This window comes from Macaca nemestrina, chromosome 15 (assembly GCF_043159975.1).
Source record: "Macaca nemestrina isolate mMacNem1 chromosome 15, mMacNem.hap1, whole genome shotgun sequence".
Lineage (NCBI taxonomy): Eukaryota > Metazoa > Chordata > Mammalia > Primates > Cercopithecidae > Macaca > Macaca nemestrina.
This window is the reverse complement of record NC_092139.1, coordinates 20,388,465-20,405,491: the sequence shown is the minus strand read 5'-3', so window position 1 is coordinate 20,405,491 and position 17,027 is coordinate 20,388,465. Positions and strand designations below refer to the sequence as shown.

Sequence of the window (17,027 nt, the reverse complement as noted above, 5' to 3'; positions counted from 1 at the left end):
TTATGTTGTGATCACCCAGTGTGCTGTGTATTTATTTGTTCTCTACTGTCTGTTCCATACTTTCTCCTACAAAATGTTAGTTCGATGAGATTGGACACCTTGTCTCTCGTTTTTAAACACTGTGCCTCCATTGTCTTAAAAAGTGTCTGGCATGTAGTAGGCATTTAGGATTTGATAACTGAAAGAACGAACAATCAAATGAATGAACAAACAAAGGCATTTTAACCTTCTAGTTTGGCTTGCTATAGAACCTCCAAACTCCCTAACTCAACCTTGAAGATAAGATACTTGAGGCTACCAGCCTGGTGCTATTTTGTTTCAGGCCATCCTTTGGTCCTCAGGCAAGCACTAAAGCAGATGGCCCTCAGTGGGCTGGCTATGTCCTTCTGTGAGCTTGCTGGGCGCCCACCTACGATTCTAGTCTTCGAAGTCTTGCCTTGTACGCCCTGCAGAGAAGGGTTTCATCAAGGTGATTCTCTGCCAGAGGCCAGTGCTCATACCTTTGCTTTGAGAAGGACCAGCCCTGAGACCCAACATCCACCTCCAAGTTCTTGTAATGCCCTCTCAGAATCCCGGAGTCCTGCAGCGTCAGTCCCTGGAGGGATCTGCCACAGCAATGATTTCCCAGACAGAATTGCACTTCAGAGTCAACTGTGGAGTTAATTAAACACTGATCCCTGGGCCCACCCTAAACATACAGAATCAGGATCAGAATCTCAGGGCCTGAGAATCTATATTTTCAGGCCAGGCACCGTGGTTCACGCCTATAATCCCAGCACTTTGGGAGGCCGAGTTGGGCTGATCACCTGAGGTCAGGAGTTCACGATCAGCCTGGCCAATATGGTGAAACCCCGTCTCTCCTAAAAATAAAATTAGCCAGGCATGGTGGTGCATGCCTGTAGTCTCAGCTACTCTGGAGGCTGAGGCACGAGAATCACTTGAACCTGGGAGGCGGAAGCTGCAGTGAGCCGAGATCGTGCCACTGCACTCCAACCTGGGCGACAGAGTGAGACTCTGTTTCAAAAATAATAATAATAATAGAATCTGTATTTTTACAAAACACTCTTCGTAATTCTCCATAGCTGGTCCATGGGTGGGAATTTGGGTTTTGGAACTTTTTGGGATCATAGACCTTTTTGAGAATCTCAAAAAAGAAAATAAAAAGCACAGAATGTTTCTTACAGTTTCATCAGGCACACAGAAGAGGCCCAGCGCGAAGCAGCTTCTCGCTCAAGGACACAACAGTTCAGGGGCAGAGTCAGCGCGAGGTCTCTCAGCTCTGAGCGCATGTTCTTTTCCCTTCCGGTTTTCTGCAGAATCCCTTCCAGGTTTCTAGTTTTATGGGCAGTAGTTTTATGATGCCCATTTCACGGTTCAGGCAGGTAGAGGCAGAGAGGAGCATTAAGCTGACTTGCCCAGCGTCACTGAGTTGGCTACGGGCAGCTTTCCCAAGGGTACAGATGGCAAACACTGTTCCTTCTCTTTCAGGTGGCCCTGCTCAGAGCCCATGCTGGTGAGCACCTGCTGCTCGGAGCCACCAAGCGATCCATGGTGTTCAAGGACGTGCTGCTCCTAGGTGAGGAGGCTGCCTGCCCTGGCCTGGGCTCCAGGGAGGGCATACCTAGCATGGCACTCGCCCAGGCAAGGAGATTCACATGGTGGCATGCAAGGGCGAGGGAGACTAGTCAGGAGTGGCCCTGTCCTCAGGCTTGCATTGGAGGGTTCCAGGACTCAGTTCTCAACTGGATACCCCACTCAGATGCAAAGAAATGTGATGTAAGGCATCAAATTCCCAGCAGTAAAATCAGAGCACAATCAGGATTATCCCTGGAATTACCTGTGCATCTCTCTCTCTCTCTTTTTTTTTTTTTAGAGTCTTGCTCTGTCACTCAGGCGGGAGTGCAATGGTGCAATCTCGGCTCACTTCAGCCTCCGCCTGCCAGGTTCAAGCAATTCTCCTGCCTCACCCTCCAAAGTAGCTGGGACCACAGGTGTGCACCACCACACCCAGCTCATTTTTGTATTTTTAGTATAGACAGGGTTTCACCATGTTGACCAGGCTGGTCTCAAACTTCTGGCCTCAAATGATCCACCTGCCTCAGTCTCCCAAAGTGCTGGGGTTATAGGTGTGAGCCACTGTGCCCAGCCTACCTGTGCATTCTGATGCTCTTTCTGGAGTAGGAGCAAGAGGTGGTTGGGAATGGCACAAAGCCCAGGCCGTGTCACCTGTGCCTTCATGGCATATTTATTATTATTATTATTTTTTTTTTTCTGAGATGGAGTTTTGCTCAGTCGCCCATCTGGAGTGTAGTGGCGCGATCTCGGCTCACTGCAAGCTCCACCTCCCAGGTTCACACCATTCTCCTGCCTCAGCCTCCCGAGTTGCTGGGACTATAGGCGCCCACCACCACGGCCGGCTAATTTTGTGTGTGTGTGTGTATTTTTAGTAGAGATGGGGTTTCACCATGTTAGCCAACCATGATCTCCTGACCTGATCCACCTGCCTCGGCCTCCCAAAGTGCTGGGATTACAGGCGTGAGCCACCGTGCCCGGCCAGCATATTTATTATTTTAAACGCTTGTACAGCACACACTATGCGCCAGGGACTGTGCTCACTGCTTTGCAAACACTACCTATTTTAATACAACAATGCTATGAGGGAAGCTCGATTATTTATCCTCATCTTATAGATGAGAAAACTGAGGCACAGAGAGGTTAAGTAACTTATCCAACTCTAACCGGCTATCGGGGCAGAGCCATTTAAGCAGGGCAGTGCAGTTCCAGAATCTGGTCCTTTAACTTTGATGCTTTGGTGCCTACCAGGTGGCCTTTGAATGGCATCGATCTTGTGAGTCACATTGGTAAATGGAGCTTGGGTCATGTGAAAGGGGTCCTAGAAAGTCAAGTTCCAAGCTCAGCCGGATTACTGGAGGCAGCTCATCTTCTGAATCTGGGCCTCAGCTTCCTTACCTGTGAAATAGGAGTCATCAGCCCTGCAGGTCCTCCTCCCACAGGCACCAACTATCTTGCCAACTTAAAAGCCAAAACTAGAGGAGAGGGGTCAACCCAAGGTGACTTCCCATCCTCCCTCCCTCCCAACCCTTCCAGGCAATGACTACATTGTCCCTCGGCACTGCCCGGAGCTGGCGGAGATGAGCCGGGTGTCCATGCGCATCCTTGACGAGCTGGTGCTGCCCTTCCAGGAGCTGCAGATCGATGACAATGAGTATGCCTACCTCAAAGCCATCATCTTCTTTGACCCAGGTACAGTGCACACCTCCTAAGCCATCCCTGACTCTCTCTCCAGAACACTCTGCTAGACTTCTCTTATTGTACAGAGTTCACAACCTCATCTCATGTTAACGACAGCTAGGAGAGGCCGTTTTCATTTAACAGATGAGGCAAGTCAAGATTTGAAGGGAGGATATGGCCAGGTGCGGTGGCTCACACCTGTAATCCCAGCACTTTGGGAGGCCGAGGCGGGCGGATCACATGAGGTCAGGGGTTCAAGACGAGCCTGGCTAACATGGCAAAACCCCATCTCTACTAAAAATATAAAAATTAGCCGGGCGTGGTGGTGCATGCCTGTAATCCCAGCTACTTGGGAAACTGAAGCAGGAGAATCACTTGAACTTGGGAGGCGGAGGTTGCAGTGAGCCAAGATCGCACCACTGCATTCCAGCCTGGGCGACAGAGTGAGACACCATCTCAAAGAAACACAAAGGGAGGATATGACTCGACAGGGCACCCTGACTCCAAAGGCCTGGGCTTTCCCTTCTTTTACTTCTTCCCTCCATCCTTCTTTCTCCTTACTTCCTATCTTCCTCTTTTCTTTCATATTTGCTTCTTTTCCTCAAAAAATTTTTATCAAAATAATATCTAGAACCTGATGTGGTGGCTCACACTTGTAATCCCAGCACTTTGGGAGGCTGAGGCAGGAGGATCACTTCAGGCCAGGAGTTCGAGACCAGCCTGGCCAACATAATAAGACCTCGTCTCTATAGAAACTAAAAAATTTAGCCAGGGATGGTAGTGAGCACCTGCAGTCCCAGCTACTTGGGAGGCCAAGGTGGGAGGATCTCTTGAGCCCAGGAGGTCGAGGCTGCTGTGAGCTATGATTGCACCACTGCACTCCAGTCTGGGTGACAAAGCAAGACCTCATCTAAAAACTAAATAAATAAGTAAATAAATAAATCTACACATACTTAAAATGCAAATACTTCTCCCCATCCTACTTTTCCAGCTCTAAGTCTACTCCCCAAGAGAAACATGTCTGATTCTTTTAATTGTTTCTTCTGGCAGTTTCCTCAACAATTCTAAATGAAAGACTAAGCCTTATATTTGTTGATGTATTCATTTTGGATCATAACGTTCCTCCTAGGATAGTGGAGGATTTCGCTTTTCTCCATTACCATTCCCATCTTTTCTCCCTCATTTTCCCCAATATATTTTTATTGCTATTTTTGTGTCTCTGTTGCATGTTATGTGCTTTTATCTTTCTTTTCTTGTTCTATCAACTGTAGACAGTATCTCCCAACCCTTCACATTGCAGGATGAAGATAAAGCATTACTACCCTCTCCTGTGGCTCTTGGCTCTCCTCTCCCCATTCTGTCCACTGACTTTCGCACCTGCTTTTATACAGAATGCCTTTGTAGTCAGTCTTTGTACAAAACCTGCTTTTGCTTCCCAGTGTCAAAGGTGCCTGAACCCTGGAGGCTTGCTTGCCTTCCCTGCTTACATGTTAGAGGGGACCTACTGTGTGCCCGGCACTGTCCTTCACACTGCAGATAGATTACCTCTAGTAATAATAGTAATGAAAAGGCCGTGTGCGGTGGCTCATGCCTGTAATCCCAGCACTTTGGGAGACTGAGGCAGGCAGATTACTCAAGGTCAGGAGTTCCAGACCAGCCTGGCCAACATGGTGAAACCCCGTCTCTACTAAAAATACAAAAATTAGCTGTGTGATTTCAAGGCAGGAGAATCACTTGAACCTGGGAGGCGGAGGTTGCAGTGGGAGCCAAGATCATGCCATTGCCCTCCAGCCTGAGCAACAAGAGCAAAACTTCATCTCAAAAAACAAAAGAAAACAAAACAAAACAAAACAAAAATATATATATATATAGTGATGAAGAGGAAGATGAGCCCCATGTATTAAATGCTCACTAAAGAGCTGTTTTCAAACACTTCATGTGGATTATCTTACTTACCAACATGGTACCTGTGAAGTAGGAATTATTATCTCCATTTAACAGATAAGGAAATTGAGGCATGATTAACTTGCCCAAGGTCACGCAACCAGAAAATGGCAGAGCTTGGATTTGAACTTCAGACCACCTGTCAATCCCGATTTCTCTCTCTCTCAAGCCCACATTCTTACCTACCACGTGCTATCCCACCCTCCCAGAGGGTGAGATTTCTAGTTCTAGCTCCCTCCACAGCCTGGCCCAGCCTGTATCCTCTGTAGTGCTCGGCATGAGGCTGGACTGGCAGAATTGTTCTGCAAAATGGGCAGGATCACTGATGCTGAGTCAGAGGCAGCAGCCTCCAGCAATTTGAAGGGGTGGGGAACCTAGTTCCCCTGGCATGCAGGAGGTGCTCAGTAAACATTTGTGGACTGAATGAACAAATGAACAAACATGATTCAGTGGAGAGAGCTCACTAGAAATGTGGGTGAATGTTCTTTCTGCCACTTCCTTTCTCCAGGAAAGAGGAAATAAATGCATTACCTCCACAAAGGTCGGGATTAAATATTGAATGACCGCTTAAGTCCCTTCTAGGCTAAGGATCTAGAATTTATTCACTGATTTTTTTTCATTCATTCATCCAGCCATCTAACAAAATATATATATAGTTATAAATAAATATAACGCCCGGCCCTATTCAATAAATACTGACTATGCATGGTGCTAGGTGGTGGGTTTGACATGGCAAAGGCTAGGTGCAGTGGCTCACACCTGTAATCCCAACATTTTCAGAGGCAGAGGCAGGCAGATTACTTGAGGTCAGAAGTTTGAGACCAGCCTGGCCAGCATGGTGAAACCCTGTCTCCACTAAAATACAAAAATTAGCTGGATGTGGTATGTGCCTGTAATCCCAGCTACTCGGGAGGCTGAGGCAGGAGAATCGCTTGAATCCGGGAGGCAGAGGTTGCAATGAGCTGAGATCACACCACTGCACTCCAGCCTGGGAGTCAGAGGGAGACTCAGTCCCAAAAAATAAAATAAAATAAAGTAAGATAAAATAAAAATGGCAAATAAGACATATGCCTGCCCCTGCAGAGCTCAACTTTGGATGGCACAACAATTACATCCTGTGTGGTCAGCAGTGATGGAGGGGCCGCAGAGATTTGGAAACAGGAAGGACACAGGATGCAGACATAGGAGGGTAGAAGGGAGACTTCCTGGAGGAGATGAAACCTAACCTGAGTCCCTAAGGTGATAGGAAGCAGGAACCAGGGAAGGGGAGCCTATTCTAACATAGTAGAGGCAGCAAGTGCTGAGGTCTGGATGAGGGGACCTCAACTGTGGCCCAAAACCCCAAGTTCCCATCGTGGCTCTGCCAACAACTGGCTGTGCCACCCAGGACAAGCCCTATCCTTGCACTGTGTCTGGGTTTCCCCTTGTGTAAGATGAGGCAGTTGCTAGGTGCTCATTGGATGCGTTCCTCAAGTCCCGCCCTCCATCTCCTATTCCCCACTCTTCTGGTTTAGTGCCTTAGGAAACGTGGCAGAAATCTTTTTCTGCCTGTGTCTAGGAAATTACAATTCATACTGGCATACCCTGGTTGTTGAGGTCCCTGAATCCTTGTGCCCACACTGCTGAAGACTCCTTGTGTGACACAAGTCAGGGGACATCTGGGTCTTGACTCCCCAGATTCTCCAGTGGGACCCTACTGCCCTCCCTTGCCCACCTTCTTCCATTGTAGATGCCAAAGGGCTGAGCGATCCAGGGAAGATCAAGCGGCTGCGTTCCCAGGTGCAGGTGAGCTTGGAAGACTACATCAATGACCGCCAGTATGACTCGCGCGGCCGCTTTGGAGAGCTGCTGCTGCTGCTACCTACCCTGCAGAGCATCACCTGGCAGATGATCGAGCAGATCCAGTTCATCAAGCTCTTCGGCATGGCCAAGATCGACAACCTGCTGCAGGAGATGCTGCTGGGAGGTCCGTGCCAGGCCCAGGAGGGGCAGGGTTGGAGGGGGGACTCTCTAGGAGACAGCCTCACACAGACCTGAGCTCACCCCTCAGCTCCTTGGCTTCCCCACTGTGCAGCTTTGGGCAAGTTGCTTAACCCATCTGTGCCTCAGTTTCCTCATCAGAAAAATGGGAACAAAGGCAATGGTCTATCTGTTCAGGCGCTGAGAGCCTAGCACATGCCAGTCACTGTTCTGAGTGCTGGCAATTCAGTGAAGAACATGATCTTTGCCCTCCGGGAGGCTGTGTATGTGTGAGTGTGTATGGATGCATGGATATCTGTGTATATGCCCGTATGTGTGTGCATGTGTGTATAAAGGCTCACATTTTATGATTTTGAAATAAACAGGTAATATGGTAGAGTTTAACTGAAAAGGAATCCTCTTTAGATAGGGGAGGCCAAAGGAGACCTCTCTGAAATGGTGACTCTTGTGCTAAGACCCTAATGGCTGAAAGGAAGTGCAAGGCTTAAAAGACAAGAGAGCAGTGGCTCACACCTGTAATCCCAGCACTTTGGGAGGCCAAGGAGGGCAGATCACGAGGTCGGGAGATCGAGACCATCCTGGCTAACACAGTGAAACCCTGTCTGTACTAAAAATACAAAAAATCAGCTGGGTGTGGTGGCGGGCGCCTGTGGTCCCAGCTACTCGGGAGGCTGAGGTAGGAGAATGGCGTGAACCTGGGAGGTGGAGTTTGCAGTGAGCCGAGATCGTGCCACTGCACTCCAGCCTGGGCAACACAGCGAGACTCCATCAAAAAAAAAAAAAAAAAAAAAAACAAGAGAGGAATATTCCAAGAAGAAGGAACTACTTCAAGGGCCCCGGAGAGGAGAGAGTTGTGTGTTTGAGAAAGAAGGGCAAGGTTGTGAGATGGAGGAGGAGATGGAGGAGGTGAAGATGGAGATTGGGCAGAAACCAAATCATAAACATATGGCTTTGTAAACCTTGTCAGAAATTTGGATTTTATTCTCATTGCAACTATTGTAAGGAGAGTGAAAACCAGACTAATTATTTTTATTCTTTGAGACAAAATTTCCCTCTATCATCCAGGCTGGAGTGCAGTGGCAGGATCTCGGCTCACTGCAACCTTCACCTCCCAAGTTCAAGCAATTCTCCTGTGCAGTCTCCCAAGTAGCTGGGATTACAGGCACCCGCCACCACGCCCAGCTCTTTTTTTTATATTTTTAGCAGAGATGGGGTTTCACCCTATCGGCCAAGATGGTCTCAAACTCCTGACCTCAAGTGATTGCCCACCTCGGTCTCCCAAAGTGCTAGAATGACAGGCGTGAGCCACCATGCCCAGCCCAGACTAATGCTTTAAACAAACCACTCAGACTGTTGGGTACAAAGTAAATTGCAGAGATTCCTGAGAATGTCACTGTCTCCAATCATGTGACAGATGATGAAGGCTTGGACCATGGAAATGGAGCAGTGAAGATAAACCGGATCATCTATTTGGAGGAAGAGCCCACACCCACAGGATTTGCTGACTGATTAGATGTAGGGAGTGACAGGAAGAGGAATAGTCAAGGACAGAGTCTAAATTTTTGCTTTGAATAGCAGAAATGATGATGGAGTAGTTTACCGAGATGAGGAGGACAGAATAAACAACTTGATGCTGCGGTCTGGGGGTGGTCGTGAGGGGTGACCTCAGAGATCCGTTGTGGACTCTCTTTTTTTCCTTTTTCCTTTTTTTTTTTTTTTTTGAGACGAGATCTCTCTCTGTCACCCAGGCTGGAGTGCAGTGGCGCAGTCATAGCTCACTGCAGCCTCAACCTTCCAGGCTCAAGAGATCCTCCAGTCTTCCGAGTAGCTGGGACTACAGGTGTGTGCCACCATACCCGGCTAATTTTTCATTTTTATTTTTTATAGAGACGACGTCTCACTATGTTGCCCAGGCTAGTCTTGAACTCCTGGTCTTAAGCAATCCTTCCGACTTGGCCTCTCAAAGTGCTGGGATTACAGGTGTGAGCCACCATGCCCAGCCTCATTGTGGACTTTCATTAAGCATGAGATGACTATTACAAGTCCAAGTTGCCAAGGAGGCAGTTGAATGTATGAGTCTGCTGCTCAAGCACAAGATTAAAGGCAGCTCTGTGGAATCGGGGGAAGATGGAGCCATGGAGGGAAGGGAAGAAGAATGGCCAGAGGGGTAGGAGAAAACCAGGGCAATTCCAGAATCCAAGAGAAGAGCGTGTTTGAAGGACAGAGTGTTTAATGGTGTTACACTCTGCAGAGAGACAGAAAGAAGGAGGGAGGAATGGAGAGGTGAAGGGGGGAGGGGAAGAGAGAGGAAAGAGTCCATTGGATTGGCAGCTGGAGGCTCTTGGCAATTGTGTTGAAAGCAGTTTCAGAGAGCTGGGAGAGTGGAAACCAGATTGGAGAGTGCTCCAAAGACAGCAAGTGGGAAGGTGGAGATAGAGTAGATAACCCTTTGAAATGGTTTGACTGTGAAGGGGAGTATGAAGGAGTTAGGATGACTGCAAGGGAGTGATTAGAATGATAGGTCATGCAGTCTGGGCTGCACTCAAAGAGAAATAAAGACAGAGGCTGGGTGCGGTGGCTCACACCTGTAATCCTAGCACTTTGGGAGGCCGAGGCGGGTGGATCACTTGAGGCTAGGAGCTCAAGACCAACCTGGCCAACACAGCAAAACACCATCTCTACTAAAAATACAAAAAAAATTAGCCAGACGTGGTGGCATGCGCCTGTAATCCCAGCTACTCGGGAGACTGAGGCAGGACAATCGCTTGAACCCAGGAGACGGAGGTTGCAGTGAGCCGAGATTGTGACATTGCACTCCAGCATGTGTGACAGAGCAAGACTCTGTCTCAACAACAACAACAAAAGGATGGGGTGATAGTGAAAAGAGAGTGTCAGTGAATTGACAGCCTCAGTAGGCTGAAGAAGTTTTGCAGTGATGGTACTAGATTAAGGGAGCTGGAAGGACACAAGGTGAAGTCAAAGTAGGGATGTTGAATTCGAGATTTTGGAGGTGCTTCAGTGAGGGCGAGGTTTCTCAACACTGGTACTATTGATACTTGGAACTGGACGATTCTTTGTTGTGCTGGGCTGTCCTGTGCGTTGTTTGGCTGCATCTCTGTCCTGTACCCATAAGGTGCCAGTAGCACTTCTCCAGTAGTGACAACCAAAAATGTCTTCGGATATAGTCAAACGTCTCCTGATGGGCCAAAATCATCCCCAGTTGGGAACCACTGTTGTGTGATAGCTTTTCATTCTCACTTTGACCCTGTGAACATGGGGTTACTATGAATCAGGTGTCACTGAGATTAGGATCAGGAGCCTGTGGTCTGTTGCCAAATAGTTAAGAGCTCTGGGCTTAGTTGTCTCATCTGTAGAATGGGGTAATAATAGTATCCATTCTATAGGATTGTTGTAAGGATTAAATTATGTAAAACATGAAAAGTGCTATACAACAGTACCTGGCACATGGTAATTGTTAATTATCAACAGTCGTTATTTATCACTGAGATCGATGTGCTGTAGAGATCTCTTACAAGCATTGAAATTCCATCATTGTCATATTACTCACCATAGGCTATTATTAAACCATACCCCATGTGGTATTTTTACTCCCTGACACATGTTTAAAGCGGTTACTGTGTTCCAGACAATCTGCTAGGCTCTCAAAGAAAGAAGAAAAATACATCTGAAATTGTAATGCTCATAGACAGAAGAAGTAGTTGTTCCTAAAAGTTGTGTTACAGATAAATTACTATGAGAAATCCAAGGAATGAGAACGAGGAGAATCAGGAGAGGCTTCTAAAGAGAGGAAATATATGAGCTGGGATTTGGGCTTATGGACGTGGAGCGGGTTTGGGGTGGAAAAAACATCTCTGACGGAAGCAACAACGTGAGCAGAAGCATAGAGATAGGAAAACACAGGGGACACATAGATGCTATAAGTAGGTCAGTTGGCTGCAGCAGAGATGTGGGGGATGAGGCTGGAAGGTGAGGCGGGACCAAATGGTTGAAGGACTTGCACGCCAAGGAGCCTTGAGAGCCATTGATTACATCCAATACGCTACTCATTAGAACATTTACTTGATCTCAGAGCTTCCTTATAGGCACCTTGTTTCTTTCTTTTTATTTTATTTTATTTTTTTTTTTGAGACGGAGTCTCACGCTGTTGCCCGGGCTGGAGTGCAGTGGCCGCGATCTCGGCTCACTGCAAGCTCCGCCTCCCGGGTTCCCGCCATTCTCCTGCCTCAGCCTCCCGAGTAGCTGGGACTACAGGCACCCGCCACCGCGCCCGGCTAATTTTTTGTATTTTTAGTAGAGACGGGGTTTCACTGTGGTCTCGATCTCCTGACCTTGTGATCCGCCCGCCTCGGCCTCCCAAAGTGCTGGGATTACAGGCTTGAGCCACCGCGCCCGGCCGTAGGCACCTTGTTTCTTTCAACTCACTTTTGTTCTCTTGGTTTTTTGGGGCCTTCTTAACACCCTCATGAAGCCTACGAATGGGAATGGTACACCCTAGTTTACTAACCCAGGAATAGGTCCCCAACAGGCACTGCCAATATTGGATGGGCAGGTTGATTGGTCACACCTGAGGAAGATGGCGTCCCAAGGCCTGAGGTCTGCATCCCAGACTCTTCATCTTGATCGATCTTCTCTTCCTGCAGGGTCCTCCAGCGATGCACCCCATGCCCACCACCCCCTGCACCCTCACCTGATGCAGGAACACATGGGAACCAATGTCATCGTTGCCAACACAATGCCCACTCACCTCAGCAATGGACAGATGTGTGAGTGGCCCCGACCCAGGGGGCAGGCAGGTGGGCAACCTCTGGGGCTCTACCTTGCAAAGGGTGAGGATGGGGCTTAAGAGAGGAAGCAGGAGAAGGTGGAGTCTAGAAGGTAGAACCAGGATGCAACAATTTTCTGGGTTCCAGGGTAGGGAATAAAGGGCAAGGTTGTCCATTTGTTGAGGCTGTTTATTCAGTAAGGTGACTGACAACCTTTACTGAATGAAGCCATTGTTGGGATGAGGCAATCCACTGGATGAAGTAACCTATTGGGTGAAGATGTTCTTGGGTGAGAATCCCATTAGTTGACATTGTCCATTAGGTAAAAGTGATCATTGACGTAAGGCTGCTCAATTGGGTAAGGCTATCCATTAAACAATTAGATGAGACTATCCATTGGGTCAGGATGTCTGCTGGACTAGACCATCCTCTGAAACCTCCAAAGTGTAAACTTGTCATTGGGCAAGGCTCTTCAAAGAATAAGATTATCAATGGGATGAAGTGATCCACTGAGATGAGATGATATTTTACTGACGTTGTTCTTGGAGAAAGTTGTCCATTGAACAAAGATTGCCAATTGGGTCAAATTTGCTCTCCTAACCTGCCATGAGAGTGAGGCCAGTTTCTATTACTCATGTCCTAAATATCCAAGAAATGGTATTTTTTGAGCCAGTTGGCCCTGGGTCTCATGAGCTGCTGGCTCCTTCTCCCAGGAAAGAATATCCCTGTCACCCATCCCATTGCCGTTGGTGACAGCCAGGCCTGGGCCTTGGTTTCAGAGAAGCAGTTCAAGTCTGCATATCAAATAAATGATGGAGGAGATGGGTGGTGGGACCTTCCAGACCTCATAAAACTTAGGCTTTATGATCTGGGACTCACAGAAGGTTGAGTCATAAAAGACCTTGGGGATTATCTGGTTTAATTAATTCTCTCATTTTATAGAGGAAGAAATTAAGTCAAGGCGGGGCGGGCTGGGGGTTGGGGGGAGAATTTTCCCAGGGCTCTTCATTTACTCCCACAAAGGCTGGAATTTTGAGCAGCTCCTATCTGTCTGTTTGTCCTTCCAGCCACCCCTGAGACCCCACAGCCCTCACCGCCAGGTGGCTCAGGGTCTGAGCCCTACAAGCTCCTGCCAGGAGCCGTCGCCACAATCGTCAAGCCCCTCTCTGCCATCCCCCAGCCGACCATCACCAAGCAGGAAGTTATCTAGCAAGCCGCTGGGGCTTGGGGGCTCCGCTGGCTCCCCCCAGCCCCCTCAGAGAACGCCTGGTGATCACGTGGTCACGGCAAAGGAAGACGTGACGCCAGGACCAGTCCCAGAGCAGGAATGGGAAGGATAAAGGGCCCGAGAACATGGCCTAAGGGCCACATCCCACTGCCACCCTTGACACTCTGCTCTGGATAACAAGACTTTCACTTGGGAAGACGCCACTGGAAAGTCCTCTACTGCCTTGGACAACTTTTCTCATGTTGAAGCCACTGCCTTCACCTTCACCTTCATCCATTCGCTCCTCCTTCTGCTGCTGCCCCCACGTCAAACGCCCGTTTCCCTCTGCTGTCGCCTTGCTCAGCCATCCCGTCTTCTCCAGCACCACCTCTCCAGAGGCCAAGGAGGCCTTGAAAACGATTCCCCCAGTCATTCTGGGAGCATGTTGTAAGCACTGACTGGGGCCAGGCAGGGTCTAGAAGGCTGTGGTGAGGGAAGACACCTTTCTCCTCCAGCCCCACCGCACCCTCCTTCTTCAGGGACTTGGGTGGGTATTTGGGGTGAGGATCTCTGCAGACCTTCAACCCGAGAAAACAAGCCCAGGTTGGCAACTGCAACAGGAACTTGGAGTGGAGAGGAAAAGCATCAGAAGGAGGCAGACCATCCACTAGGCCTTTGAGAAAGGGTAGACTTCTGGCTGGTAGAGCGGGTGAGACGGGACATTCCAAAGAACAGCCTGAGCCAAGGCCTCGTGGTAGGAAGAATCTAGCAAGAATTGAGGAAGAATGGTGTGGGAAAGGGATGATGAAGAGAGAGAAGGCCTGCTGGAGAGCATAGGGTCTGGAATACCAGGCTGAGGCCCTGATCAGCGGCAAGGGGTATGCAGGGAGCTGGGCTTCCAGAAAATGAACACAGCAGTTCTGTAGAGGATGGGAGGCTGGGAGCTGGGAGGTCAGGTGGGGTGGATGATGTAATGCGGGTGAGAGTAATGAGGCTTGGGGCTGGAGAGGACAAGATGGGTAAACTCTCACATCAGAGTGACATCCAGGAGGAATGATCTCCCAGGGCCTGTCTCAAGCTCTTCCTTACTCCCAGGCACTGTCTTAAGGCATCTGATATGCATCATCTCATTTAATCCTCCCTTCCTCCCTATTAACCTAGAGATTGTTTTTGTTTTTTATTCTCCTCCTCCCTTCCCACACTTACCCGCCCCTCCTAACCTAGAGATTGTTACAGAAGATGAAATTGCGTTCTAAGAGGTGAAGTGATTTTTTTTTCTGAAACTCACACAACTAGGAAGTGGCTGAGTTAGGACTTGAACCCAGGTCTCCCTGGATCAGAACAGGAGCTCTTAACGAGAGTGGCTGAATAACTTTTCCAAAGGCTTCCTTTGTTCTCACTGTGATCAAGTTGGGGGGCTTCTGGCTCCCTTCTCCAGCCTCAGAAACCGGACTCGTTCTTCTGGGAACTCTGCCCACTCCCAGGACCAAGACTGGCCTGAGGCTGCACTAAAATTCACTTAGGGTCGAGTATCCTGTTTGCTGATAAATATGTAGGAGAATTCATAACTCTTGAGAGCTTTTCTCTCTTCACTCCCCAAGTCTAGGGGAGGGGTGGCAGGGGTCTGTTTCCTGGGAGTCAGGTTCATCTGGCCTGTTGGCATGGGGGTGGGACAGTGTGTGCAGTGTGGGGGCACGGGAGGGCTAAGCAGGCCCGGGTTTGAGGCCTATTCTGGAGATCGTCACTCCAGGTGTATTCTGGAAACACTGGACCCTAGGATGGAGCATCCAGCATGTCATCCATGTGGAATCTTGGTGTCTTTGGGGACATTCTGGAAAATGCCACTGACCAGTGTGAACAAAAGGGATGTGTCCTGGGGCTGGAGGTGTGATTAGGTAGGAGGGAAACTGTTGGACCGACTCCTGCCTCCCGCTCAACACTGACCCCTCTGAGTGGATGGAGGCAGTGCCCCAGTGCCCAGAAATCCCACCATTAGTGATTGTTTTTTATGAGAAAGAGGCATGGAGAAGTATTGGGGTGAGTGTCAGAGAGGAATCACCGCATCCCTACAGCAGTCCCAGCCAAACCCCCAGTCCCAGGAGAGACTGCACCCTGCTCAAAGCTCCCTAGCCTTCCTCCACCACCTCATTCAAGTGCCCCTGAAATCTCCTCCAGACAGCTCAGCCTGGTCTGCGGTAAGGCAGGGAGGCTGGAACCATTTCCCGGCATTGTGGTCATTCCCACTCTGTTCCTCCACCTCCTCCCTCCAGCGTTGCTCAGGCCTCTGTCACGGGAGCAAGGTTGAGATAAGAATGTGCCATGGCGTGCAGAGGGCAACAGTGGCCCTTCATGGGAACAATCTTTTGGAGCAGGGGGTCAGTTCTCTGCTGGGAATCTACCCCTTTCTGGAGAAGAAACCCATTCCACTTTAATAACTTTATTGTAATGTGAGAAACACAAAACAAAGTTTACTTTTTTGACTCTAAGCTGACATATTAGAAAATCTCTCTCTCTCTCTTTTTTTTTTTTTTTTTTGGCCACTTGAGTTGTGGTCCTAAAACATAAAATCTGATGGACTAACAGAGGGTTGCTGGGGGGACAAGCGTGGGCACAACGGTTCCCCCACCAAGACACCCCGATCTTCAGGCAGCTCTCAGCAGCTTCTAAAATCCGCATGGCTCTCCTGAGAGCGGACAGAGGAGAGGAGAGGGTCGGAAATGAACGCTCTTCTATTGTTTGTCATTACCAAGCCAATTACATTTGCCAAATTTTTCTGTGATCTGCCCTGATTAAGATGAATTGTGAAATTTACATCAAGCAATTACCAAAGTGGGCTGGGTCCCATCAGAACGACCCACATCTTTCTGTGGGTGTGAATGTCATTAGGTCCTGCGCTGACCCCTGAGCCCCCATCACGGCCGCCTGATGGGGCAAAGAAACAAAAAACATTTCGTACTCTTGTGTGTTTTAACAAAAGTTTATAAAACAAAATAAATGGCGCATATGTTTTCTAAGTCCTCGGATGAGTCTATTTTCTTTCAGGTGTCAGAAATAAGACTGAATCTTCTGGTTCTACTTGGGGGCTAAAAAAAATTTTTTTTAAGGAAGAATGAGAATAGTTTTATAGTTCTTTGTGATGTGCAGAATGTTTTTCTATCCATTATAATTTCTGAGTCTTCACATCACGAGGTAAGCAGTTAGACATGATTACTCCCGCTTTCCAGATGAGGAGACTGAGACTTGGGGAAGTGATTTCTCTTGGGTGGCAGAGGTAGACATCTAACCCTGGTCTCTTGATTCCAAGTACTTAGTATACGGAGAGAGTGAAAGTTGATCCCCCTTCTTGAAGAGGGGAGTGATGAGGGAGAGTGTAATAGAAAGATCTGGAAGAATGGCAAGAGGGTCCAAGGGTCTGTCATCCTCCACGAAGGTCCAAGACAGAGCCCTTTTCTGGGTCGCCTCAATCTGCCAGCAATGAGATGAGTAGCTGTGGGGACATTCCATAAAAGCAAGTGGCTTTTTTGTTTTGTTTTGTTTTGTTTTTTGCTTTTTTCTAGAACAAGGCTGTGCACAGTGGCTCATATCTGTAATCCCAGCACTTTGGGAGGCTGAGGCAGGAGGATCACTTGAGCTCAGGAGTTCGAGACCAGCCAGAGCAATATAAGGAGACCCCATCCCTACAAAAAAATTTAAAAATTAGCTAGGTGTGGTGGTGTGTGCCTATAGTACCAGCTACTCTGAAGGCTGAGGAGGGAGGATTGCTTCAGCCCACGAGTTCGAGGATGCAGTGAGCTATGAATGCAACACTGCACTACAGTCTGGGTGAAAGAGCATGAATGCAACACTGCACTACGGTCTGG

General features: G+C 48.6%; 1 protein-coding gene across 3 annotated transcripts in view; it reads left to right on the top strand.

Moving 5' to 3' along the window:
* The window catches only part of LOC105496401 (hepatocyte nuclear factor 4 alpha), a 78,573-nt gene extending 62,391 nt beyond the window's left edge, over positions 1–16,182 (top strand). For 2 of the 3 annotated variants that reach the window (XM_011766790.3, XM_011766788.2), the window contains exons 6-10: positions 1,489–1,576; positions 3,109–3,264; positions 6,926–7,162; positions 11,838–11,990; positions 13,028–16,182. In XM_011766790.3, coding sequence (XP_011765092.1) covers positions 1,489–1,576; positions 3,109–3,264; positions 6,926–7,162; positions 11,838–11,990; positions 13,028–13,170 — 777 coding nt within the window. In that variant the 3' untranslated portion in view covers positions 13,171–16,182. The remainder of the gene's footprint in view (positions 1–1,488; positions 1,577–3,108; positions 3,265–6,925; positions 7,163–11,837; positions 11,991–13,027) is intronic. The other variant, XM_011766789.2, reaches the window with a different exon arrangement.
* Positions 16,183–17,027: the final 845 nt, after the last annotated feature.